The 25,986-nt window shown below is 49.4% G+C and overlaps 2 protein-coding genes across 13 annotated transcripts in view; one reads left to right on the top strand and one right to left on the bottom strand.

Annotated features, from left to right (window-relative positions):
• MYH10 (myosin heavy chain 10) overlaps positions 1–7,186 on the top strand; it is a 154,808-nt gene extending 147,622 nt beyond the window's left edge. For 3 of the 6 annotated variants that reach the window (XM_034790037.1, XM_034790036.1, XM_034790035.1), the window contains 6 exons: positions 943–1,031; positions 1,284–1,407; positions 1,529–1,737; positions 2,745–2,853; positions 3,880–4,052; positions 5,477–7,186. In XM_034790037.1, coding sequence (XP_034645928.1) covers positions 943–1,031; positions 1,284–1,407; positions 1,529–1,737; positions 2,745–2,853; positions 3,880–4,052; positions 5,477–5,621 — 849 coding nt within the window. In that variant the 3' untranslated portion in view covers positions 5,622–7,186. The remainder of the gene's footprint in view (positions 1–942; positions 1,032–1,283; positions 1,408–1,528; positions 1,738–2,744; positions 2,854–3,879; positions 4,053–5,476) is intronic. The other 3 variants (XM_034790034.1, XM_034790032.1, XM_034790033.1) reach the window with 1 other exon arrangement.
• A 4,935-nt stretch (positions 7,187–12,121) lies between these two features.
• Positions 12,122–25,986, bottom strand: part of NDEL1 (nudE neurodevelopment protein 1 like 1) — a 44,660-nt gene continuing 30,795 nt past the window's right edge. For 4 of the 7 annotated variants that reach the window (XM_034789689.1, XM_034789690.1, XM_034789692.1 and 1 more), the window contains 2 exons: positions 24,015–24,146; positions 12,122–13,526 (listed from right to left, as the gene is read on the bottom strand). In XM_034789689.1, the coding sequence (XP_034645580.1) occupies positions 24,050–24,146 (97 nt within the window). In that variant the 3' untranslated portion in view covers positions 12,122–13,526; positions 24,015–24,049. Of the gene's footprint in view, positions 13,527–22,774; positions 22,810–24,014; positions 24,147–25,986 lie in introns of all 7 variants that reach the window. The other 3 variants (XR_004648156.1, XM_034789695.1, XM_034789694.1) reach the window with 3 other exon arrangements.

The following is a 25,986-nucleotide window of genomic DNA, read 5'->3' as shown; positions in this document are numbered from 1 at the left end:
CTATATGCATCCGAAGAAGTGGGCTGTAGTCCACGAAAGCTTATGCTCTAATAAATTTGTTAGTCTCTAAGGTGCCACAAGTACTCCTGTTCTTTTTATTTAATCTTTCCATGCTCAGTTTCCCCACATGTATAACTTTCCTACCCCCTGAGGGGACATGAGGCTGTATTGATTTCAAAGTGCTCAGACATTTCTTTGATGGAAAGTTCTTGAAATGCAGAACATCAGTATTACTAATAGAGAATTAGATCAGTAAATGCACAGGAATCTTTTAATGCCTCATAATCTGGATACAGAAAATATACTAATGAAGCATTGTAGAATATATTTGAAGTTTTCCTGACACTGGTTGTGCTAACTACTAAGTTGTGGGCCACAGAGAACCTGAGAAGCTTGTGCCTTTTAGTTTGTTTTGTCATGATTGCGTATGCTTATTGTAACATCTGGCAAACAAAGACTCTTCTGTAGCTTTGTAAATGACTGTTTAGGGGGTGTTTATTTTTCACGAGCTTCAAAAATTAAGACTTTCCATGAAGAGAAACCAGTAATGCAGTATGAATAATAATAAAATCAATTCAAGATATCGATGTATTAAGAGAGCTGGAAGGTAACTGACATAATTAAAGACCAATCTAAAATACTACAGTATATTTTCCATTTAGGGTTAAGGGTAGTAAATCCACTGCAGTCGTGAAGAAGCCATTAGCGACAGACTGGGAGTGTGAGCCAGTGGTTGGAACAAGGGAGGGAGCCTGGCTTCCTGCGTTCTGTTCCTGGCTCTTTTGCTGACTGTGACACTATGTGGAAGTCACATACTAGCACTTCACTGTCTCCTAGTGGTATTGGGGAGCTGAATGAATGTTTGCAGAGCTCTGAAATCACCAGTGCTATTTTAGTCTGTGTATTAAATAAGCAAATGAATCTTCTCGTCACCCCATGTAGGATCTTGCTGCCTCCGAAAGAGCTCGTCGCCATGCTGAGCAAGAGAGGGATGAGCTGGCTGATGAGATTGCAAACAGTGCTTCTGGAAAGTGAGTCATCAAACGGACTGTCATCCTGTCCAAGGCTGTTTACAAGCAGCAATGACTGTGTCTTCTACTAATGCACTTGCATGCCCCACACTGACCTCTTGGTTCACTGTTCCCCTGATTGAGGGGAATGATTAGCATAGGCACTGCAGCATCGGGAGAGAGTTTGCTGAGTTCTTAAAAGCAAGTGGAGGTAATTACAGTGTTACCTGGTTGGACCATGTAACGTCCCTCACACTTTCTTTCACCCTCCAGATCAGCTTTGCTGGATGAGAAGCGCCGTCTGGAAGCCCGTATTGCACAGCTGGAGGAAGAACTGGAAGAGGAACAGAGCAATATGGAACTCCTCAATGACCGGTTTAGGAAGACCACATTGCAGGTGAAGTACCTTTTGGCATATGCTGCTTTGGGCACTTTTATCTCCCTTAAGTGTACCGTATAAAAGATGAATGAAGGCTTTGAATGTTGCCAGATGACTGGCTGCTCTTGCCCTCCCAAAGGTTGATACGCTCAATTCGGAGCTGGCAGGAGAACGGAGTGCTGCCCAGAAGAGTGAAAACGCACGCCAGCAGCTGGAGAGACAAAACAAAGAACTGAAAGCCAAGCTGCAGGAGCTGGAGGGATCTGTGAAGTCTAAATTCAAGGCAACCATTTCTGCTCTGGAAGCTAAGATTGGGCAGCTAGAGGAACAGCTTGAGCAAGAAGCAAAGTAAGAGATGGTTGTTTGGTGTTCCAAGTTAATACAGGCAACACTGGTTATTTGAAACTTCCATGGCCCTAGCAGGACTTCTCATAGGTACTAAATGTTCCCATCTCAGCCCCAGCTAGAACTCAGTTGCTAAAGGGACACTCTTGGACTGAACAGCATAAAAAGATTGAGGCTTTACATTGTGTACACCTTATTTGGGTTTCAAGGTCAATTCACGGTACAGAGGAAACTGCTGAACTGGTTCTTTCCCCAGCCTAGCTGTGTGTGGAGCCTCCTTGTGATGTTTGTGGTAATACAGTGGATCCCACAGTGTGGTGCAGCCGTATAAGCACCTTGCACAGCCAGTGACACAGACCTCGGCAGTTTGATAGCACTCACCCCCCCAACCCTCTCTCAACCTGAATTAGGAAGTGTGTTCAATGGACAGTCCATTAAAATTTCATTATTTTTGGTATTGTGGCTATTTTTCTGAGTTAAGGATGGCTTTTAATGTCCTGCCCAAGGACAAGGCAGCCTGGCTCCAGGGAAAAAATCAGCATTCTCTTTTAGTACCATAATTTCTCCCTGTGATAAGACCATCCTCTCTAAATCTTCAGTCCGTTTCCCTCCATCCACTATTGTACTTTAGCTGTGGGGGAGGACCATAAACCATCTCTCTTCTGCAGATGGTTAGCAGATGCCCTTGTTAAAGCACCGCAACTGAGCCCCACCACAGTGAACAAGCACCCCTAGTTTTAACCTGGGACAGCCAAGCCTGCTCTGCTCCCGTGCTGACAGGTTAGATCCTTCAGTTACAACCAACACAATTACAAGATAACATTTTAGAAAGGTACTTAGAAATCAAACCCATTTGTGCTCCAGAGTGTGACTCAGATCTGGACGTGCTAACACCAAACTCCACATGTGTTATAGTTGTGCTCTGGAAAGAGAACGCTGCCAAAGGTGAACCAATGTGTAAAATTCCCAGGCTGATTAATCCTGAGGTTAACGTTGCTCTGCTTTCTTAGGGAAAGAGCAGCTGCTAACAAGCTGGTACGTCGTACAGAGAAGAAACTGAAAGAAGTCTTCATGCAGGTGGAAGATGAGCGTCGGCATGCAGACCAGTACAAAGAACAGGTAAGCAAAGATGCACAGCCAGGCTCCAAACCCAAACTCCTGCAGACGTGCTCTGGGAAGAGCCTCAGATACAACTGCTGCTCTGCAATCGACCTGGAGGATAGAATACTCCCCGGAAATTCCTGCTGCAAAAGCCCCACACCAGACATAAAACAAACCCTGTTCAAATGCTTGCTGATAACGACGAGTCCCAATGAGAATATAGTCCAAGGTCGAAGTTTTCACAGCAGCCCTCCGCAAATCCAGGTGGAGCTGCTGGGTAGTTCCGTACTTCCTGTCTCCAGCTGCACAGCTTTTTATGCTGTCTGCTTCTGCTGGGAACTCGCGGGCCTTCTTTCTCCTTCCTCCATCCCCCCCAGACGGTGTTTTCTGTGGTCTCCCCAGCCACCTGAGAGGGGCCTTCACAGTGGCCCTGACTCCCATCCAAACACCTCACCAGCAGCAGCTACAGGCAAGCTGCTGGTGGGTGGAGCCTCTGTGCATGGGCACCATGGTGTAGCCTGGTGCTCCCACCTACTCGAGCTGGGGGACTGGGCATCAGCAACCCCACCAGGCTCCCAAACTGCAATCAGTACAGCACTGTGGGTCTGCCAAGACTGGAGGCGGAGGGAACTGTGCACCTGGCAGGTGTGGATGATCTCCCACCGTGGGCTCCATGCCTCTCCTTTACATCCTGCAGACCCTGCAGACCTAGTAGGACACAGCTGGTGTGTCTCTCAGTATGAATTGCAGCTCTTCAGTTGGAGATTTGCATAGCATGATAGTCTGGTCACTTAAACTCTGGGCTCCACAAGATGCATTTGAGGAGCTTCACTCACTCAGGAGACATCTGGCTAGGATAGAGTCCCACTTTGACACGTGGACCTGTTCTGTCCCATCCCGATCAAAATCCCCAGCGAGGCTGAATGTGAAAGATGAGAATTCAGCTCTTTCCTTTCTGCCTTACCCCAAAACTTCACTCCGCTGCAGCTGCTCAGCTCTCTGCTTAGTCGAGCTTCGTGCTGACAACCTGGCTCTCTCTCCTAGATGGAGAAGGCTAATGCCAGGATGAAGCAGCTCAAACGCCAGCTGGAGGAAGCTGAAGAGGAAGCGACACGTGTGAATGCCTCCCGTCGTAAACTTCAGCGTGAATTAGACGATGCCACGGAGGTCAATGAGGGCCTTAGCCGGGAAGTCAGCACTCTGAAAAACAGGCTGAGGTAAGCAGAGCCGATCTGCGGGCCTGGGCCCTGGAAGGAGCTCTGAGCACAGGTAGCATCTTACCTAGGTCTTCACAAACCCCAGTGAAGCTTTAAAGTAGCTACAGGAACTCGCTCTCATGGTGGGAGGCTTCCATGATGCCAGGGTCTGTTAGAAGCAGTCTGGAAGTGCCATAGCAAAGCCAGTAATGTCACAGGAACTTCAAACTGGAATCTGGAGTACCAGGGTCTACGCTGGGAAATATCAGTAAATCCTCATGAAGATCCTTGTACTCGGTCAGCTACAAACCTTCCAGGCTCTAGCTCTGACAGGTGGGTTGGTTTTAGTCCGAATGATTGATTCCAACCTCTGTGGAAATGCTGTAAGGGTCAGTGAGGGGGCTCAGCTCCTTGTTGATGTAAGTGACAGATGGCAGAAATAAATGGTTTTGTCCTGACTGGAATCCAGCTCAGTACCCTCTCTGGGAATGGGTCTCTGGCACACCGACAGACGTGTGGTCTGAAGTACAGGGGGAGGGGAACTGAGTGAGCTAGGCACAGAGCAGAGCGTGCGAGAGGCAAAGAGCAGCTGAACTGGCCAGCTGTAAGACCGTGGCAGTGCAGACGAAAGGAGTTGCTTGTCATGCTGGAGTGCAGGAGCTCAGATCTCGTTATAACGTACAGCGTCTTTGAGATCTGCTCAGGCCTCATTTTTAAACCTTCCCCTCTTTTCTTCCCCCTCTCCCCCCCCGAATCAGCGCTGCCCCCCTCCTGCCCATGGGGTCGGCCTCACTGCATTGGTGGCTGCATGCCTTGCCACCCACCACCCTCTGCTGGGCTATGTGTGTGCTGCAGTGCCAAGAGGTAGTGATGGCCAGCTAGCGTGAGGTGCACAGCCACTGCGGCGCCAACCCCGTGGGCAGGGGAGGAGAGCCAACCTTTTCTGACCTGACCCAAGCCTGACACTTTGGATCCCATCCGGCTCCGGTCGGGTTGCAGGGCTCTACAGCATTAGTTGTCCACAAATCAAACATCAGCTAGTAGTCAGTGTTTCTCACTATTAATGTACTGTAGCACTGAGCCCATTTCCTGCTGCTGTTAATGTTCCTGTATCTGGGGCCACAAATGTCCACAAATGTACTAAACTCCATCGCTTGCCCTGCTTCTGGCTTACATGACATTTGGGAAGGTGGTCTGCATTGAAATAAACACCTTTGTTACAAAGTGTCTTTGGAGGGCATAACTACTGGCCCCAGTGAAGGTTTCAGGACCCTCCTTAGTGTAGGATGCCCAGACATTTAGTGACTAGAAGGATGGATGACTTGGTGGGACTTCTGAGTTCCACCCTATACCTCTTGGTGGCTTTCCAGGTGACCCATTCACTCCACAGGCTAGACAGTGAGCACAGGCCTGCATTCAGCAATCATTTGGTGTTTTTTTTCTAGGAGGGGTGGCCCGATCACCTTCCCTTCAAGTCGATCTGGTAGACGCCAGCTGCATATTGAAGGTGCTTCTCTGGAACTTTCTGATGACGATGCAGAAAGCAAAGGCAGTGACATCAATGAAACGCAGCCCGCCCAAACCGAGTAGAGCCGTGTCACACCATTAGCATGCAGAGACCTTTTACACATAGTGGAATGCAAAGGACTTACCTGACCAGCAAACTGCCTTGTGGCCGTGAATCTGCCTTATGTAATATTGGCATGCTACAAGGTTACTTATCACAGGTCAACTATGTCTTAAGGCTCTGTAGCCTCACCATACTGTACCCTGCTTCAATATAGGTACAACTGCTTTTTTATATATAGTAAACTGTCTCTGTTCAGTGCATCTCTTTTCCAGATATTCCTTGTAAAGCCATTTTATAAAGCATCATGTGAAAGATACAACTTTTTTATCAATTCAGAAACTTCATTCCCAAGCGGTAGTTGGTTGGGGCAGACCCATTGTTATTACTATGCATGCTTTGTTGTACAGATAACACCCTTCCATTTCTTTTGTGCTCACATGGCCCTCAGCTGTAATACATCTGTTGGCGCACTGTGAAGACCAAACTGCTCCCGTATCTCTTTTTTTTCCTCCTAATTATTGTGAGCAACACACAATCAGCAAGTAAACTGTGAAAAGGCCTTGGAAGTGTTCAGAGGGAAATCTAGGGTTGAATGCTTAGTATCCATTTTTAACCTGCCATATCATTTTGAAGTGTTCTTGGCATCTGCTTCATCAATTAGTGCTTGTGCACTACAGGTAAATTGAATAGTATCACCGTTCTTCATTTGGACAATACCTCGCATCTGTACAGACCTGCTATATCAGTCCGAAGGCATCTGTACATAGTAAGGCTAGTAAAATATGAACACCAGTAACATGGAAAAAATAAACATGGAACAGAGGCTCAGGATGGGAATTTACTTCTTAACTGCTGGCTGATTAGTCTTCAGAACATGGAGCTGAATAGCTGCTGCTCCTCTTGACATGAGGGAGTTTCACAGCCATGAGATGCAGGTTTAAGAAATACCCGAGCCAGCCTTGTGTAACACAGAGCTGGCTCACTTACCAGCTGTTGAGCCTAAATCAGCAGGACCATCTGTACTGTACTTATGTTTTTGGCTTGTTTGGAGTCTCTGTAGTTTAGAGGTTAAAAGATGGATATTGCCTGCCTGAGAGTTGACACGCCAGTGGATGTGAATTCTTTCTTTTGGTTATTATTTTGAACAGTGTTACACCAAGTAGTTGCATTCTTTTTGTTTAAATAGCTGAAAAACCGACATTACAGAAAGTGCCTTAGACACTACAGTACTAAGACAATGTTACATATATAATTTGCCTATATAACAATGATTTACTGTATTAATTTTTGACTGTGCTTCATATCATGTACCTCTCTAGTCAAAGTGGTGGTATTGATATTCAGTGATAATGAATCAGTGTTAACTATGAAATTTCATCCCTCTGCAATGTGCTTGAAAACATGATTTTCCTTTGGGTTAAAAGCTTTAACATCTGTTACAAAGGTTTTGTTGTGCGTTTGGATATTTTTTAATTGAACTGGCTGTTGACCACCAGGCATCTGACTGCAGATATCTTGTTTTCTTGTATACCCATATTTCTAGACGATGATTTTTGTAAGACAATAAATTTATTCATTATAGATACTGATGCCTGCTCCATTTACTTACAAGAAAAGTTAGCACCTGAGGCCTACATAGACCTAATAAACAAGAATATGACTTTGGTGGCTGCTGTTTCCCTTCTTACTGTTAGCTAGTCTGTTTTGATTTGTATAGAGTATATAAAGGGCCTGTCTGGTGCTCTGTGCTTTTGACATGGTTACCAGTCCAGTTTTAGCAGGTTCTTTTCATTGCATGCCCAATCATTGGACTTAATAGAAATACACAAGTGGGGAGATGCATGGTATTCTGCAGCCACCTGAATCTGTTTTATAAATGACCATCCGTGCACTTCTTGTAGTGATTTGTCTCCATTCTGGCCTTTAACTGAAGCTGAGGTCTTTCTGGATGGTGAAGTTCAGATTTCCAGTGTAAGAACTCCATGTTAATATCCATTGGCAATTCCCACTGGAGTCCTGAACTGTTGGTTGCATACTTTATCAGCGAGGAGGTGAGCTAATCTTTGGAAGAGGGCTTCTGAAGGAAGAGTTTGCCTTTACCCTACTGGATGGAAGTGTGGTTGATCTGCTTAGTCTCCCCAAAATAGACCTTGGATTCTTCTATTGACTTCAGCTGATGTCGTTTGGAAATAAATGTACCTATACAAACCCTTTGTAGATAAACTGAAGTCCTCAATGATAATGGCCATCAACATACTAATTCATACAGGGAAGACACAGCTCAGGGTCTCTTATCTCCCCGCTCCCCCCCCCCCCCCCCCCAAACTTGTGTAGCTGGCCCATGACTTATCACTAGATTCAAATTAGCCTTTGAAAGGACTGGCCTGTAATGTTTCAGCACACGGGCTTTAAAGAGGTGTCTGTTATGTATCAAAGCCCTGTTCCCTAACCACAGTGCAGGTGGGTGGCTTTAATTCAAAACCTTTCCTGTTCCTGCAGGGAACCAGATGGGATGTGGCCTGTATAACATTTTCATTAGCAGCTGAAGCCGTGGCCAGTATACACAGTGATTCATAAGTACAAGTTACTAGCACAGCAAGAGGTGGAGAACAAAATTGCTCTTAATGTAGAGAACGTTTGGCTCCACGCTGCAACTGCCAAAGACTGATGAGCCTGCTGATTTAAAGGTGATGCATGGACCAAAAACTGAGCGGAGCACTGATTCCCGTGCTCAGAGACCTTGCTAGCCAGCCATGGACTCTGAATTGGATCCGGAGTTGTCTGGGGAAATAACGGCTACAATAGAGCTCTGGTGTAGTGATTTTGTAGGACTTCCTTACTCCAAATATGGCATGCTGCCTGTTGCACAAGCAGGAGTTTGAATACAGCAAGTGGGGTCATTCTGTCTGGAGGGGATTCATGCCTTGTGAGGCCAGAAGGGACAATTGTGATTATCTAGACTGACCTGCATAACACAGGCCATAGGACTTCCCACAATTAATTCCTGCTTTAAGTCCAATAGCTATGATTGAATGTTTTTGTTTTTCTAAAATATGATTGAAACATCACCAGTGATGGAGAATCCACCACAAGCTTTGGTGAGCTATCCCAATGGTAAATCATCATCCCTATTTAACTAACAGTGCAGCTTATGTCTAGTCTGAATTTGTCTAGCTTCAACTTCCAGACATTGGATCTTTGTTATACCTTGTCTGTTAGACTGATGAACCCTCCACAGTAGGTACTGGCTGACTGATCAAATCACCCATTAACCGAACATAGTGAGAGACTCCAGGAGCTCAATCTAAGGCATGTTTTTCCTAACCTGTCAGTTCTCATGGTGGTCACTGAGCCTTGTTCAATTTATCAAAGCTCGATCTTGGCCATGTTAAACTGCATCTTGGTTGCTTGCACCAGCCTGATCTTGGTCATGGACAAGCTTTCTCAACAACCTTTTCTTCCAGTCACTGATAATACTTCGATCAAAAAGCAGTGCTATCCTTTCCCCACCCAGATCCCACATGTCAAGCAGTGGGGTGGGAATGGTATAAACCAGAGTAAAACAGGTGTGGAATAAAGTTATCACCTTATCAGGCCCAAGGCTGTGGACTAAGGGGCTCAGCATCTCCCAGGCATTAGGTTCTTAACCCCTAGCAGAGCCAGGGGCACCCTGCACCTCACAAGCGTGGCCCAGTGTGCCTAGAGAGCTGCTGCCTCAGTTTCACCCTGCACTGTGCACCCAATACAGAACAACAGCACTTAGCCTGGGCCAGCCCACTCAAGGATGTGAGGCAGTGAGCTGGAACTGAACTCTTACAGCAGGAGCTCAGGTTCCCTCCCTCTCTCTCCTGCTCTGAGCCTATAAACACTTACACTGGGAGAGAACAGGGGTGCTGCTTGCAGCTCTACTCCACTTGTCAGCATGGGAACCCCCTAATCCTGCCTGGCTCCTGGGAAATGAAGCATTCCCTGTGGCAGGATGTGGGGCTCAGTGGTGGGTATTAAAATCCACACCTCAGAGGGACTAGCTGCAGGTGACAGTTAATCTTCAGGGCTCACTTGATTTGTGTATGGCAGCATGCACAGGTGAGCACAACTTGCTTAAATGGAAATGTTCTCTTGGGACAGGTTTATCTCTCAACTACCAGCAGCAGGGTCCTTGTATCTTTCTCTAAAGCAGCTGGTGCTGGCTGTTGTCAGAGCCAGGATATGGAGCTGAGGCAGTCTGGCATTTCCTATGCCAAGGGCTTTCTAGTGTCCTTCAGCTGGTAGAAAGTTGTTGCAGGTCCTGGAGTAGCTAAAACATGCCAGAAGAGGGCAGCAGAGCTGCTGGGCACATGATAAAGCCCAGCGTGGAACAGCAAATCTATCACCTGTTGTGTTCTTCTCAGAGTGTCCCAGGAGCAGCAAGGGGGAGCTGCAGAATCTCTGGTACCGACTCAAACTGGTCCTTTCCAAAATCCCAGACTCTAGAGTGAGGCTAACCTGGAGTCTGTGTGTACTCAGAGGACAACGCCTAGTGTTACTGCAAGGGATGGGAGAAGTAGCTGCTAGTGCTGCCGGTCCTGGTGTCAATCCCTTGTGGCCCTGCCCTGCTGTGAAGGAAACAGCCCAGGTCAGGGTTTGGTGCCATAATTAACCTGCTGGTGGGAAAGCCCCCATGCACTGAACAAACCATTGCTCTAATGGCAGGGGGCCCACTGGAGCTGGCCTGCTAGGGTTGCCATGGCGAGCACAGTGCAGAGGTGTGTTTGCACAGCCCCTGGGCCTGCACTGGGAGAAGAGCCTGCCCTACAGTCAGCTAAGGGGTAATAGCCTCTCTCCTGCCAGAGCACTGAGCTGTGTGGGCATCCCCCCTTCTTGGCCAGGTAAAGTCCAGCCAGGCTGAGGCCAAAGGCTCTGTGGGGGCACAGAGCAGCCCCTCCCACCACAAGGACCAAAGGCTGGGGCCCAGAGCAGGGTGTGGGGGGAGACTGACACAGGGCCACTAACTCTCACACATCCAGCTCACAGTGAGGCTCTTTCCCAGGTTTCCTCAGCAAACCCCACCAGCAGGAAATGCTGTGTGCTTCAGTCAGGGCCTGGCTGCGCAGGGTGGGAGGCATCAGGTTTGGCTCCACGGCGAGGTGGCAGGAGCTGGGCCCTTGGAGCAAGGGCTGCTGCATGCTGCCTGGCAGAGCAAAGCCCCACTGGAAGCTGGGAACTGGCAGCAGGGTGAAAATCACCCTCTCCCTGGGCTAGGCCTTGTCCTGCCTGATGCATCCACGGGAGCTGGGCTGGGTGTGCATCTGTCTGTCTGCCAGGCCAGTTCTACCTGGCTGCCGTGAAGTAGCAGCTACAAAGGCAACAACCTACACTGCTTGGGGAGAAAGACTAGGACTGGTGGGGCCAGGGACTGTGTGCCCAGCCATAATCGCTGCAGGCAAAGCCAGGCACACTCCGAAATGGCTCCCCCAGCACTGAGATCAGGGGCACGGCTTTGGGAAGTGCGCTGAGCACAAAGGCTAAGTACAGATGCCTGCTGGCTAGTTTCCACTCTGCTTTTAGCAGCAAAAACAGTGCAGCAGCTTTAATTGAAGCTGGGCCCCAGGGCAAGACTCCTCCCTGCAGGCTGTCAGGGGGAGGGGCAGCCCCCCAGTGCAGACTGCTACAGAGCACTGTGCAGTCCAATGAACCCCCTCATGTCACTCAGCACAGAGCTGCCCAGCCCTCTCTGCTCAGCGCTGAGAGCCTGGGGTCCCAGGGGCTGGATTTGTGTCACCTGGTCACTTCAGAGGCAGATGATCAGCTGCAGTAGCAGCACGTGGCCACTCACACACCCCAGCAGGGCTGTTGCAGATTCCTGGCCGTTTAGCGTCACAGTGAGAGTGAATGACGCTCTGCTCCACCCCAGAAGGAGCAGCTCCACTTCCCTGCACTGCTTCCACCCCCCCCCCCCCCCATGGGGAGCCAAGAGCAGCAGCTTGCTCTCCGCTCCTAGATGTGACTGCTCTGTGTGAGCAGAGGGAGCTCAGCTTGCTGCAGCTAGAGCAATGGGAAACTGAGCAGAGGCCCAGATCTGCTAAAGGCCCAAGCCCATTGTTTAGCTAAGCCGGCTCTACCTCATACCACACACGTAAGTGCCCCTCATCCAAGAGATCACTGGTCCTGGGCACCTTCCTAGCACGAGAGTCCAGCACTGAGCTCAGTCACCGCCCCCGGTCAGAGCAGGCCACCTCTGTTAAGCAGCCAGTCCGGCCTGGGGTTCCCTGTCCATTCCTAACCCAGCAAAGCCCCGAGGAGGGCCCAGGGCAGCGAGGGTAGGACTCCCAACGGGTCGCTCAGACACTGCTGAAAAGACACTTCACATACAATTGTGGCGACAGGCATCTCTAAGAGTGCATGAATCCGGTTTGTTGTGGCATGAACAAAACCCCACCTGAAATGGCAGCCCAGCTTGTCCATCTTCACTTCCCGCAGTGGGCGTCTCCGTGAGGAACCTGCCCACCCCAAAATCACCCACAAAACAGCCTCCACCTTCTTTTCTGCAAAATCCACTGGTTCCACGTTAAAAGAGCTTTATTTTTTGGAAGTTCGCTTTTTGTTTCTTTAAACCACATGATCTTTATCGCCACTGTCTTATGATACACTGTCCTATTTAAACATGCCATATAGATTCTGAATAAATAAAGCTACCAAGCCCAAGTTATGTACAAATATCTTAGGCAAAGATATTATGTTTACAAACCTATATACAATAAAACAAATGTAAACAGTCAAATGCAGCGAAGGATGCACAGGAAAAAGGGACGTACAAACCCCTAACATTAAGTGGTGATTCTCCTCCACCCCTTCCCTTCCATTTGGGCAAATGGTTTTACTTGGCATTTGTAAATAAAGCAATTGGCTCTTACAAATGAAATCCACAAAGCCAAATGAGGTGGGATGGTCTAGACTGGAGAGGGAGATTTTTAAACCCATGGACCAAACCACTGGCTGGTTTGTGTGTCCTTTTTAAAATCCAACAACTTTGAGGCACAGAGAGAGACAGCGAATCGCACAAATACATCGCTTTGCAGACCCACAAGGTACAGAGTGGCCCAAAACTGTCACAGAAGCCCATTGGTGGCACTGTAAAGTCAAGTCGTTCTATATTACACAGATCTGAACACTGGCTAAATGCTCACACATTTTTAGGGGGCCTATTGCATTGGCAGCATTGCCAACACAATTAGTGGTGTCTCACAGTAGCAAAAGCAAGACTCTTTAGATGCATGAACATTTCACTAATGTTCAAGGAGAGTTAAAGTCATTTGAGGCCAGGTGTCTCCTTCCCAGGGCATTTGTCCAATAGCATTAACACATCTAAACCGTACCTGGCATCCCTCAAAAATGGTTCCCTCCATACCGAAACTGTGGGGCTGCGTGTGCTTAAGTGCCAGGCTGCTAGGGGAAGAGGGGCTGTAAATACAGATTCAGCCAACGTTTGCATCCTATCCAACCTAAGTTAAGAAAGGTACAATGTGAAGGGCTGAGGATCAGTTGTTGGCTAGTGAGACTCCTGCATCCCGTGAGACAGAACACACGTATCAGCTGGTGTGACCCACAACAGAGTGCGACCATGTTAGAGAACGTCCACTACAGCAATAGGAGAAAATAAACTGTATTGACATTGAGTGAAGGATTGTGCGTGTGCTGGGACTCCTCCAGGCAGCGGGCCGGCTCCAACGCTGCTCCACACCGCAACGCAGGCTGAGGTCCAGCAGGGGATGCTAATAGGAAGGACTCAGAAGCAGTTCTTTTCTTGGGGGGCTCCTGTTTGAGAAAAGGGTTGGTTCAAAGTCCTCCTGGCTGTTCATACACTCAGAGGAAGCATGCCTGGCGCTGATGAGGGTCTGGAGGATCCTATGCCCGGAGGTGGGCCTTGGTCAAAGCCGTTTACTGTCCTAAAGAGCGAGAAGACAAGAGAGGCTAGTAAATGAGGAATACAGCAATACACTGTGGCCGATGTACCTGCATCCCCACCCCGCGCGGCAGCTGGAAGGTGGGAGCCAGACTCCTTCCAGCGGCTTTCCTAGACATGCTAAGGGCCGCAACAACAAAAGGCTACGTGCCAGGCCTGGGAGCTAGCCAGCTAAGGCAGGAGGGTGGGTGTTGTTCTGCAAGCCATCCGCCTGTCACTCAGGCCTCCCTTCGGCACAGGCCGCAGCACATGGTCCTGAGCTCCAGGCATCAATGGGACGACTCAAGTTATGCACATGTGCAAGTCCTGTGCTGAATGGGAGTCCTGAGCAGAGAGTCAGGATCAGCCTCCAGCGGGCTGGGCTCCTCCTGCCCAGGGTTTTTACATCCCACTGTGAGAGAAACTGTCCCTGCCCACTGGGGAGACGCAGGGCCATAGTGCCAGGCACTGGAAGCATGCACCATCCCATTGTTAACAGGCTCCCAGCGCCAGGCACTCAAACGTTACCCAGCTACTGGACACGCTCACTGGGCCACGGCCTCACAACCGAGGGATCTGTACATCAGATACAATCTGAACCAAGCAGCTCAAGCATCACACCTCCCCATGGGCTCACTGGAGCCAGCAGGCCGGGACAGCTAAAGCCTGTAGGCAGAGCTGCCCCTTGGTTTAGCTCTTGCTTCCAGACTATTTCCCTGGGAAACAGCTGGGTATTTTCTAAGCAGCATTTATATTTCAAGGATCCCTGTAACAAATGTGCTGCCCCAAGAACTGCATACAGTGGTGGTCACTGTGTTGCCTGCCATGGCCACCCCGAACTGCACACAGCAGAGGGGATAGAACTTAAAGCTCCCTGGCTCCAAAGGAGAATCTTTTTCAGCTGTCAGCAATACAGGGTATATGAGACACAGCAGAGCGCGTCTGATTCCATCCAGTAATGGGGAGCAGTGCACGCGCACACACACACACACACACAAAAAGCCTGATGGGTTAGTTAAGGCAGCAGCCGCTATGTGTTATTAAAAAGGCGTCAGTTTTGCTACTGCCTGCTATAAAGAGCAAATTTTTCTTGGTGGGGGCTCTGGCCCCTTAGGTCTTGGTCCATAGATTTCCCATCCGGCGCTCTCTGCTATGGAGACAGGGCAGGATGTAAAACAACTTGTCTGCATAAACATTTAATTCATGACAAGCCAGGGTGTAGATCTACCCTGCACCGCCTGCCACGCACTAACTGTCCCAGTGGACTGTGCTCCCGCTTAGTATGCATTATTCCCAGCCCGGTTCAAAGCGGGGTAGACCAAGCATGACGGGGACCTGCGAGTGTGCAGCAGCAGGGTCCACGTTGTGCATGGCCTGCTAGCGCAGGGTAGAGGCCCAGCCCGGCTCGCTGCGCAGTCAGTGTGTGTGCAGACAAGCCCAAAGGCGCCATCTAACACCACCTGGCAGTCATTTGCTTGTGAGCTCTAAGAAGCTGGAGGGGCTCCCTCTGCAAAGCCGACATCAGCCGGGGAAGTGGGGAGAAGCTTTTCTCTGGTGTGTCAGGAAACAACCACAGAGGTTTACAGGGGGAGCTGCTCCAGGCTGGCACTTTCCACACGTGCCCTGGCGTGGCTTTTATTTGACCAGGCTCTGCCAGTTCTCTCCTAGTTTGGATCTTCATCAATTTATGGTGCTGGACTGAGGTTCTACATGGAGCTCCAGGTTCTGTTTACACATCCTCTGGAAAGAGAGGCAAATCTTTCCTTGGGGCGCACATGGCGACATCTCACTCCAGCTAAGCTATTTCTAGCAGCACTGTAGTATCTGCGCACCTGGCAATCTTTACTGGTCTCATCCCCACACCCCCCGCCCCCATGGGAGACTGGGCAGCGTTACTACGCCCACTGTACAGAGGGGGGAATGGAGTCTAAATGACTTGCCAAGGTCACACAGAAAGGCTGGGGGCTTGTCTACACTGAAAACACTGCAGCTGAAGAGGTTGCCTATGCCACCCGGAGGGGGATCGCTGGTCGGCCCAGGTACTCCGCCTCCCCGAGAGGCAGGAGAATTCCCGTTGACCTCGTGCTGTCTACACCAGGGCCAGGTGGAGTTAACTGTGTCACTCAAGGGTCTGATTGTTCACACCCCTGAGCGCTGCAGTTATACTGACCTGACTTCCTAGTGTAGACCAGGCCCGTGGTGGCGCTGAAGCTGGTGCCAGGCTAGAGCACTGACTGCTGGACCATCTTTCAGAGTTTCAGAGCTCCCCAAGGCAGGGCTACGTGACAGGCCAACACCCAGCGTCTGAAAGTTCTGGTTCTACTGAGGATCCTGGGGATTCAGTGGCAATGGGTTCCTCATCTAGCTTTCCTTAGCCTTGGCAGCTTCCTGAAAGGGGCCATCGAGGACCCACTGCATAGCGACCGGGGGAGGGATGAATTTGGAGAGTTCTATTGACGGGGTGGTTGTCTGCTCCAGGGGCTGAGTCAAGTCTCTGTAACAGACACCATTGGTTGATGTCACTGTAGCGGATAATACCATTATAGCAGCTGGTTTCCTGCAGCTCCCCCCTAGCTCAAGAATGGCTGCTCTTTAGCACTGACGGCGTTCACACTCGCTGAGGAAAAGGCCCCATCATTCTTTGCAGAACTAAAACAGAGTCACAGTGCAGGTTAGTCCACAGCCACTGGCAATCGTTACTCCTTTGGGAGTTACACTGTTTGCCAGCTGTGACGCCAAGTCAGTATCATAGCTGTCCTCTGTCTGGAAAACCTACAATATACACAAGAGTCTCCGTGCACAGGTATCAGCACAGAAAGATTCTTTATGACCCTGTAGAGGCTCTAACAACTTTCTGAGCGGTGCTGGAATGAGCCGGGGATGTTCCTGTGTACACTGCCAGAGCCGGAAACTCCACCGACCTTTAACCAGCTCTTACTGGAGGTGTTTGCAAACAGAACAGCTGTGATCGTCTCTCTTGGTTAAAAAAAACTTCCAGGGAAATCAATTTACCAATTTAAATACTCAAAAGTCAAAGTCAAAAAGTTTTCCTCGCCATATACACCCTGCTCCAATGGGGATGGCAGATGTTTTCGGTCCCCAGGCTGCTGTTTAAGTGGATTGGTATTTACATTAACATACACCGGGATGTAACATGAAATATGCAAGATGTGCAGTGCAGCCAGGGGTAATGTTATCATGAAAATCTGCGTTTTAATTTCCTGATCTTTGAGCTTTACATTCCAAGTGTTACCATAATGGAATTTCAGAAGAGTTAATACACAACATGGCTGAGTGACACACGATCCCCCACTGATGGGATCTTAGGGGCAGAATTACATCTTCACAGCATGTCCCAATTTGCAGGGCCATAAAACCAACTTGATTCCAAACTGCCGCTGGACAGGAAGCAGTTCCTGAAACTTGCTGAGTTAGGGCAGGAGGGGAGGGACAAAGTGCCTTAAAACATGAGGGCTTTGCTCTCTCCTGACTGAAGTAAAAATAGCTGAATTTTGGCTACAATAAACGGCCGAGGATCATCACCGGGAACGAGGCCACTGCTGGAGAAACGCCAAGGATCAAAGCATTTCCAACATCCCCTGCTCAGATCAACCAGCTCCTCTTCAAGGCTCGCAGGGTGTTCTCATTCTGGGGTGGTTCATCTAAGAGGTATCTTCACCTACCGCACTACAGAGATTGGTCACAACCAATACTCTGAACTGAGTTGGCAAATGTTATGATCCTGGGTTCAACCGAACTGCCCTGAGACTCCTACTGAGGTGCTAACAGCTCTGCCCGCTCTGGAAATCACAGTAGCGGGACTGAGTTTTTCTAAGAGCCAGCAAATTGCTGGTTGGAGCACTGTGAAAATCCCAGGCTGGGAAGATTAACTGCTCACCTTTCAACTCAGAGCCAGGGTTATTCAGTGTCCAGCCAAGACTGGCGTACAAAGGGACTCTTACAATCCTGTCAGCTCAACAGCAACCCCAACACCACACTAAAAGCCAGGGGATGGGTTAGCAATGAAAGACGACGCAGAGTGGGTAACGCTCCACACAAGAAACCCGGCTGGGTTCCAGATGGAAAGTGACTTGTCCAAGGTCACATAGCGAGTCAGCAGCAGTTAGGGCTCAGCTCTCTTCACTCCCAGTCTTCTGCTCCAACCACTCGACCATGCTGCCTCTGTCCTTGTCTCACACACAGGCACTTGAATCTCGTGAGGCACATTCATTGTGGATGGCCAGTTACGCCATGCCCGTAAATGCAGCCACGCAACGCTCCCCAGAATGGCTAGCTCTCGCTGCGTGGGAAGATGCTCTGGAGTCAGTCTGCCATCTAGCAGCCAGGATGCAGCCCTCTGGGGAAAATGCTGCCATGTGAAGGAGGTGAAACATCAGAGTCTCCTCTCGATCTGTGCCCGGCGGAAGGGCTGAGCAACAAAGCTCTGCAGGCTTGGGAAATGCAAACTTCTCCAATTTGGCTTCGTCCAGTGAATTACTGCTGCAGTGCGTTATAGTCAGCACGCGGAGGCTGCCAGCATGGGAGAATTCAGCTCTCAGCAGCACTCAGGGCCCTTTCCATAGCAGACCTTCCCCTGCAACTTGCTACCCCCTTTTAATACTGCTTGGTTCTTATCCACTGGTGCCCTGTACTGTCCTGCCATTTCCTCGGGGACCTTCGGCAAGCTCCCCACTGTAGCTAAGCAAGGCCCAGAAGCCCCCTGACAGCGCATCGTCCTGGGCAGATGAGCTGTTGATGTGGCAGAGCCCAAACGAATCACCAGTGCCAGAACTGAGCCAAGCCATCCCTGGCTTTGCAGGACATTAAGGGGGAAGGCGGCTTCCGGGCGGGAGCTACAACACCTCGGGGTGAGTCTTATCCACATCAAGAGAGTATCTGACTCCGTTAGCTCTGCCAGCAGCCACATCGAGAGGCAGAAGGCCGTGCTGGGTCTTCCTGTGACCCTAACTCCCCTTCTGCCCTTCCCGGAAGTGAGGGTGGGAGGCGACACCTCGAGGAAATCTGATGGGCTTCAGCTCCCAAGTCCATGAATGTCTGCAACTCCCTGCTAATGCCCTGTTACATGGGGAGGTTTGGCACTACCTGTCCAGCCCCTGCAGAGACTAGAACAAGAGAGCGGGGGTAGGAGCTCCTCGGCACGCCCTATGAGTCAGGGCGACACGGCCATGGCTATTGGCGATGGCCTCTAGCTGGGAAAAGGTGCTTCGGGAGGGGTCCGGCTCGTACTATAGGTTGGCTCCCTTACCCTAGCGAACACCTGGACCCGTTAAACCATGGTGCAGTACTAGCATCTTTAGAAGAGCCATTAAACCTCATGCGTCAGGGTGTCAGACTCTCTGTGGGATTAGGAGGAGACCTAATGTGGGGGGCAGATTATCCCCCACCTTCTACTACAGGGTGCATACATATTCCTATGGAGCATCTGCCTGGCCACTGTCAGAGGCAGGGCACAGGGATGGACCCTGGCTCTGAGCTGCTCTGGCAATTCCTGTGTTTTTCTAGGCACGCTAAAAACATTCAGCTCAAGACCCCGCAAATCTTTTGAGCGCTGAGTGAAGGCTGAGTAGTAGTTTATCTCCAGATCAAACTACTCCTGGAGACAATGGGACCGAGCTGGCTTGGCCATCACATCTCGGAGCAGGGTACAGAGGAAGGCTGGGATAGGACAAATGCATTTCAAGACAGCGCAGCAAGTGGCAGGCACAGTGGGGTGGAGTGTGAGAGACAGACACCCTTACCAAACTCGCCTGGCAGGCGGCAGCTCCCAAGACATACATTTCGGGGGTGCCCCAGCTGCCCTTCCTTTGCTACCATGTTTTATTAGTTGTATCTGGGCCTGCTGGGCTGGCAGGCATGTCCACGCTACACAGGGACGTCATTGTTTTCTAGGAACATGAACTAGCGCCCAAAAGCTCATTCTGCATGAGGACAGGTGAACTCAAACATTGCTGTGGAAACCTGACGTCCCACCTTCCCGGCCTGCTGGCCAAGGTGTCTCTGGACAATTGCACAAGCCCCACCTTCAAAGATCTGACATCTACTGGGACACCTTTCTGGGAGTTCTGCAAAAGATGACGACGTCGAGCCCAGCTGGATTGACAGGTGTTTATCGATAACTCTGTACTGGATATGGAAACCTGCCAAGTCTTTATTTGCCTTTCTACACACTCATCAGCTGCACTCTGGAGCCTGGGAATCTAGTCCTTTGCCTTCTGTTCTTCTTTGTGCCTGGTCTCTTTCTGAATCTGTAAAAACTGAATCAGACAGTCTCCATGGATTGCTCTATGCCAAGGCATTGGCGAGACTTGAGAAAGAATGCCTGTATCTTTATACACAATCTTGACATTGGTTAACAAATGCAAAACTGATTAACTAGCTAGCTTAGAAGCAAGGGTGGCATATGAACGATAAGTATCTGATAAGGCACCAGTATACTATACTGAGCAAGATGGAGAACTAGTCTTTACATTACACCAAAGGTGGGTCCTGTACATACAAACTCTGCTTTCCGCTTAAGAGGCAAAAACTCCAGCTCTTGTTTAGGAGCTCTTCCAGGTTTTAGAACCTTTGATAACTAAAATATTTGTATGGCAAGATATACAGAGCAGCTCTCCAAGGATTAGCAAGGAACTGGTTCTCATGGCATTGTTCAGACCCTGCTTGCCCTAGCTTGATCTCGTTATAGAAATAAACCTAACGCTGTTGCTCTGATTCACACAGAGCTGACGGAATACAAGACTGCCACAAAGAACGGCTCCAAAAACTAGCAACCACTGTGAAGATACCAGAAGTTGGTGTTTAAGCTCAGAGCACCGAGACAACATCCATCTGTACGGTCTTGAACACATTCCCCCTTTGTGTTTGTTTTAAGTTAAAATATTGTGCTGATCACAAACATTTGTAATACCACCAGTGAAAGTGAGCAGACCAGTGCTTGCATACTGTGCCTGACCCCTCCAATCCATCCTCTCTTACTGACAAGACACCCATCGGGTCTCACATTTGCCCTTTAGGTCCTTCTTTTCAGACTAGCTTCTCAGATGCTCCCAGAGCAGTTTGCATTCAGTGAGCCCTCAAGCTACTCAGCGCAGGACACGTGCGAGCAAGTGCTGTCCACCGAAACCTTCCAGGAGTCCCGCTGCATTTCTAGTTCTTCCCCGAGGACCTCATGGAAGACATCACAGGAGCCTGAGTTTCAGGGGATGCCAATGCTGTAGCTGAGAGTGACCATCCAGCCTGGCTGGACACACTTGTGTTGGCGGGGCTCGCACCAGTACACTAAAAATCACGGTGGGGATGTTGCAGCCCCAGCAGAGGCTCGGGGTGGCCACCCATCCCCCTGGGTCTGAGCTCAGGTGACCAGCCCAAGCCTTAGCACCACACTGCTATTTCTAGCACACCCATGCAGACTCTGCCAGCACAAATCTGTCTACCCAGGTTGGGAGCTTTGCTGTGCAGATGTACTGTCCGAGGGCGGTGGCTGAAAGTCAGGCTCCTGTCAGGTACCCAAAATCCCTAGTCCCTTTTGGAAAGCTAGGCCTTAGTGATCTCGGACAGACGGAGGTAACAGGGACGGATTCAGGATCTTAGGCTATTAATTTCTTCCTTTGATTTGGCAACTTCTCTCCTATCCTATCATGTATTTCCTCACTGGTTAATCTGCATTTTAAGCAATATTTTACATTTACACAGCACCTTAATTTGGGGGAATCGATCTTTCAGTGCTTTACAAATATAGCAAATTAATCCTCACAACCCTTGTGAGCTAGACCAGCATCTCCATGCTACAGATGGACAAACAGGCATACGGGTTAAGTGACTTGACCAAGGGCACAAATGAATCTGTGGCCCAGCAAGGAATAGAGCCCAGATCTCCAAGCTCCTGACCCACCTCTGAACCCCCAAGGCCATCCATGCAGCCAGTTTAGGGTCCGCATGTTGTGCCAGATTAAGACTTAATCAAAAGGAATCGACCATTTTCCCTGACATCCTTCCCAAGGGGATGCTCAAGAGCCTTCAAAAACAGACAGACAATCTGACTGAAGCCTCCATATAAACATCCAGATGGTCTCCGTAGACATGCTGGCCCCGCTGAGAGTGATCGGCTTTGTCTGGGGATAGACACTATTCCCAGGACATCCTGATCCCATCTTAGAGCCTACAACTGCAACAACCCTAAGAGCATCAGAGACTCCCCGGCCATTGCTCAGTGGCTTTCTCTGACCAAGGAACGCGTAATGCTGTAAAGCACCTTTGCTTAGCCATTGGCCAAGACTTTGTTCCAGATATTTGTGCAAAAGGTGCAGATTCGGTGTCTGCTGTGCAGCAAATGCTGAACAGCATAACACTGGCAGACATTGGGGGAGCGGCAACAGGGACTAGCAACAACAGCTGGAGACCAGGTCCCTTTAACCCTGTGATCATTTGTGTGTTTTCAGGGCTTCTTTGAGACTTTCTTCACAACTGTATTATTACAGGAAAAGGGTGTTAACCTTATCCCCAACCCCCACTCCACAACCTGGAGGACCAGCGGATTGCTCCTTAGTCTGGCCCCTGGTCTGACCTGCCTGGCTTGGGAGACCCCCTGGGTAGCATAGCACTCAGGTCATGGGAAGACAAGCCCCTCCACTCTGTCAAGGTTATACACACCTAGGAAGGAGCCCGGGAGGGTTAGAGCCAGGGAGCTGGCAGGATTCTATTCTTGGCTCTGCCACTTACTCATGACTTGGGCAAGTCACTTCACCTCTGTGCTTGTTTCCCCAACCATAAAACAGGGATAAGACTTATCTGCTTCACAAGGTGGTGTAAAGTTTAATGAGCTGACATTTGAGAAAGGGTTTGGTGATCCTCAGATGAAGGACACTAGAGGAGCGGGAAGTTTTATCTGCAGTGAGATAATACAGGCCAGTATAAAGCAAAACCAGTGTGTGCAGTTCAGTCAAAGGCATGCATCTCTAACTGTATTGAGAGCACAAGCTGCATTCAATTCCCAATTTCCCATTCTTGAGTCTGAAAAAGGTCACATGATACCAGGACACTTTGTCTGATGTAATGATGGGAGAGAGATTGTGATCAGACAAAAACTGTGGCCTTAAGGTTTCACTAATGGACTATTAGATCATAAATCTAAGAGGAGCTAGCCCCGTGCAGTGAGTAGAACTGACTACTGGTTATTCTCCAGCTCCAAGCATGCAATGCATGCAGCTCATCACTCCAAATGAATCCAATTACCCATGAACAATGTGGGGAATACGACCTTTTCACGCCTGATGGAGGAAAATGGAAACAGTTTATGTAAACAGTACAAAGGAAATTCTCAGACAGCACCTGGAGGGTAGAAACGTGGGAAACGCAACGGAGTTAAACCCAATCAGAACTCAGCTAAACATCCGTGAACAAACACTGCTAACCTACTCTGCAAGAGACAGCTTAACGGACCTACTTCAATGACAACCTATGTCCCAAATTCCACCTGTTCCCCTCAACTAAATAGCCGAGTAACCTGAACACAAGGAATCTGTGCCTTACGCCACTCACCTGTCATTAGAGTTCCCTGGAACGCAGCAGACTCCAGAGACTTGGATCTCTTTTCCTGGGGGACATTCTGAGAAAGATGGACTATGGAGTGTTCATGAACAGCAAGACTATTCTCATCCCCATGCACTATCCCCACCAGGGTAGAGTACCTCTGTAGACAGCAGTGGCAGTGATCTAGTTAAGGTTGGGCTGGGAGGCTTTTCCAATTGAAATCCCAGTTTATGGCTAAAGAGATGTTTTTTCCATTGTTTTGGATTAACTGGGGATATATGTCAGCTAAGGCGGTGAGTTTAGCAGTGGGGGTTAACAACGAGTTAATGCCAGGTGTACCCCAGACAGGCACTGGGCAAAGCTTTGCCCACACGATTTTGTCAGTGCACCTCAATCCTGCTATTCTCGGGCCTCTATAGCAAAGCTGATCACTTGTTGTGGTCAATTGTTTCCCAAAGTGGATCTGAACCCAGGTTTCTCAAACGAGCAGGATCCCCAGCTGTACTTCCTGGTTCAGAGGCATTAAAAGGAAGAAAAGAGACACACTCAGCTGGAGTTACCCAGACTGTTCTGCGACCCCTGGGGTCTGGACAGGAACGCTGCCTTTGTGAAGGAACAACATTCTGCAGGGAACTAATCTTACACCGGCACGTGGGCTAATGCTCTGCTGGAGCTTTTAAAATCTTTACGCATTAGGAACCTTCTTAGCTCCCCTGATCTTAGAACACAAGCCCAGCTGCTCCTGCGGATCTCCCGCATGATACCACTAATTGCATTGTTCCTAAAGCTCGGAGCCGGCCAGGCTCAGGGTCCCTCCCACCCCGTTCTATAGATGCCTGCACAGCTCTGCTTGCCAAGGAGAGATGAAGGACTTGTCAAACACTGTAACCAACAGAACGGCAATTTGCAAAGGAAACGGTACTATAATGATTGGCTGAGTTACCTCTGTCACAATCCCACCACCCAACAATAGGCTGTTCATAAGGCAGCAGCAGCAGATTGGATCGGGTCTACGGGCACACGAGGCTGTTTCAGGCTCCAACGACAGTTGGGGGCAGGGAGAAGAGTACAGGGGCTGGAGAGAAAGGAGGAAAAGAGGGGAGAAGAGAGGGCATGCCTCAGCTCAGCCCTTTGTGCCTAGCTACCACAGCAAGCCATGGACAAAGCCCTAGCGGGTGCTGCACACCGCTGGGGGGACACAGCGACGTGGCTAGAGGCTATTCTTGTGCTGCAGTGTGTAGGCACAACAGGGCTGACCTCATTCATTTCACAGTACTTTGTGGCTTAAATGCGTAGACAAAATGCATAGGATCGACATAGCAATAGCAGAGATGTGGATGGAGCACAGATGCTGCCCCAAGCTTCCAACACACACCCATTTCAAGGGAGGAGCACAGGGGAGGGAGGGAGCAGGTGTGAAGAGTGGGATGCCAGGGTACGAATCTCATGGGAAGTGAGATATGTGGCACAGAAAGGGGGAAGGAGGAGGAGGAAGAGGTCAGGGCTGTGTAGAAACCGCCGTCTTGCATGCACGTTCATCTGTCAATTACATTCACTCTGTGATACTTCTAACCTCCTTAGGTGTCCATTATTAACATGCTGGATTTTTAAACTTTCCCCAGAGCCAACCTGCCTCTAACTGAAGACAAGCAACCCACTTAGGCAGTGCTTAATGACAATCTGGATAATTAACAGTGACACTCCTCCCCACACGGCAACCAGCTTACTTGTCACATCACAAGGCAATGTAGCAATGCTGGGATCTTAAGCATAATCCTTCCTCATCAGCTTTCTTAAGAGTTTGCACCTGGAATCTAGGCTATGAATTGCAAGCGTGAGTACCACTGTGGTGGTGTGCTACTAATCAACAGGCCGGCAACGTGCAAACCAAGTGGAAAGCTCTTTGATTTGCACAACATTGAATTAATTTTATATACATATATATTTTTTTTTTGCAACCAGGTTCTGGCTAAAAGATTTCACATGGTAGTTTCCAGGATGTGGCCTACTCTGCCGGCCATACAGCAACACTGCAGCTGAGCACAGAGGTTGCAAAGACTGAAATGTCAGTGTTTACAGTGGCACTCTAGAATTTTAACAGTCAGTAGAACACCCGAAGAAGAATTTACTATTGCAAGTTAAAGAGGAACACCAACCCCTTGGTCTGTAATATTAGCGTTAAAGAGCATGTGCCATAGGGTTATGGAAAACTGTAGTACTGAAGAGAGTATTAATACTGTGACCAATGATGATTATTCCAGCACTGTCAGCGTGCATCACAGATGCACAGCACTTTACAAACACAGGAGAAATGCTCTCTGCCGCACAGTTGCTCTTATTTCTGCCTGGCACCCCAGTGCAGGGGTCAGTGGCACATACAGTGGGGGAAAACCTCCCTGGTGCTCCTCCAGTGTTCGCTCCTTGACGTCACAAAGTGGAAGCTCTGACTTCAGGCCTGACGGCATGAAGGTCAAAGGGAGCTTTGCATGAACAAGGAATAGAAGGATTTGGGCCCCAGGGGCTGATGCGCCACACAGCAACAATTTGATGGCTGGAGCCCAGACTCAGCTAGCTCGAAGGGGCTAATGACATTTTCGTTTTCCCCTAGGAAGAGGAAATCAAAGCAAGCCGTGCCCCACCCCAGGTGGGAGTCTGCTACCTGCACTAGGCAGAGGGGAATCTGACTGAGGGGAATCTCCAGGCTTGCAGAGAACGCATTCCCCCCAAAAGGAGCAACATGGTAACTATGGTAATTCCAACACTAGTCACTTGACATTCTTTTTACACTCACATTCCAACTCACTAGCATTGTTGTTTTGCTGCCTGGGCTTGGAATTACCATGGGACACAGCAGGCCAGGAAACTAGGCAGTGGGAGAAACAAGCAACAGCAGTAACCTCCACCAGTCAAGAGAA

Source organism: Trachemys scripta, chromosome 14 (assembly GCF_013100865.1).
Source record: "Trachemys scripta elegans isolate TJP31775 chromosome 14, CAS_Tse_1.0, whole genome shotgun sequence".
NCBI classification, from domain to species: Eukaryota; Metazoa; Chordata; order Testudines; family Emydidae; genus Trachemys; species Trachemys scripta.
This window is presented reverse-complemented; position numbering and strand designations above follow the sequence as displayed.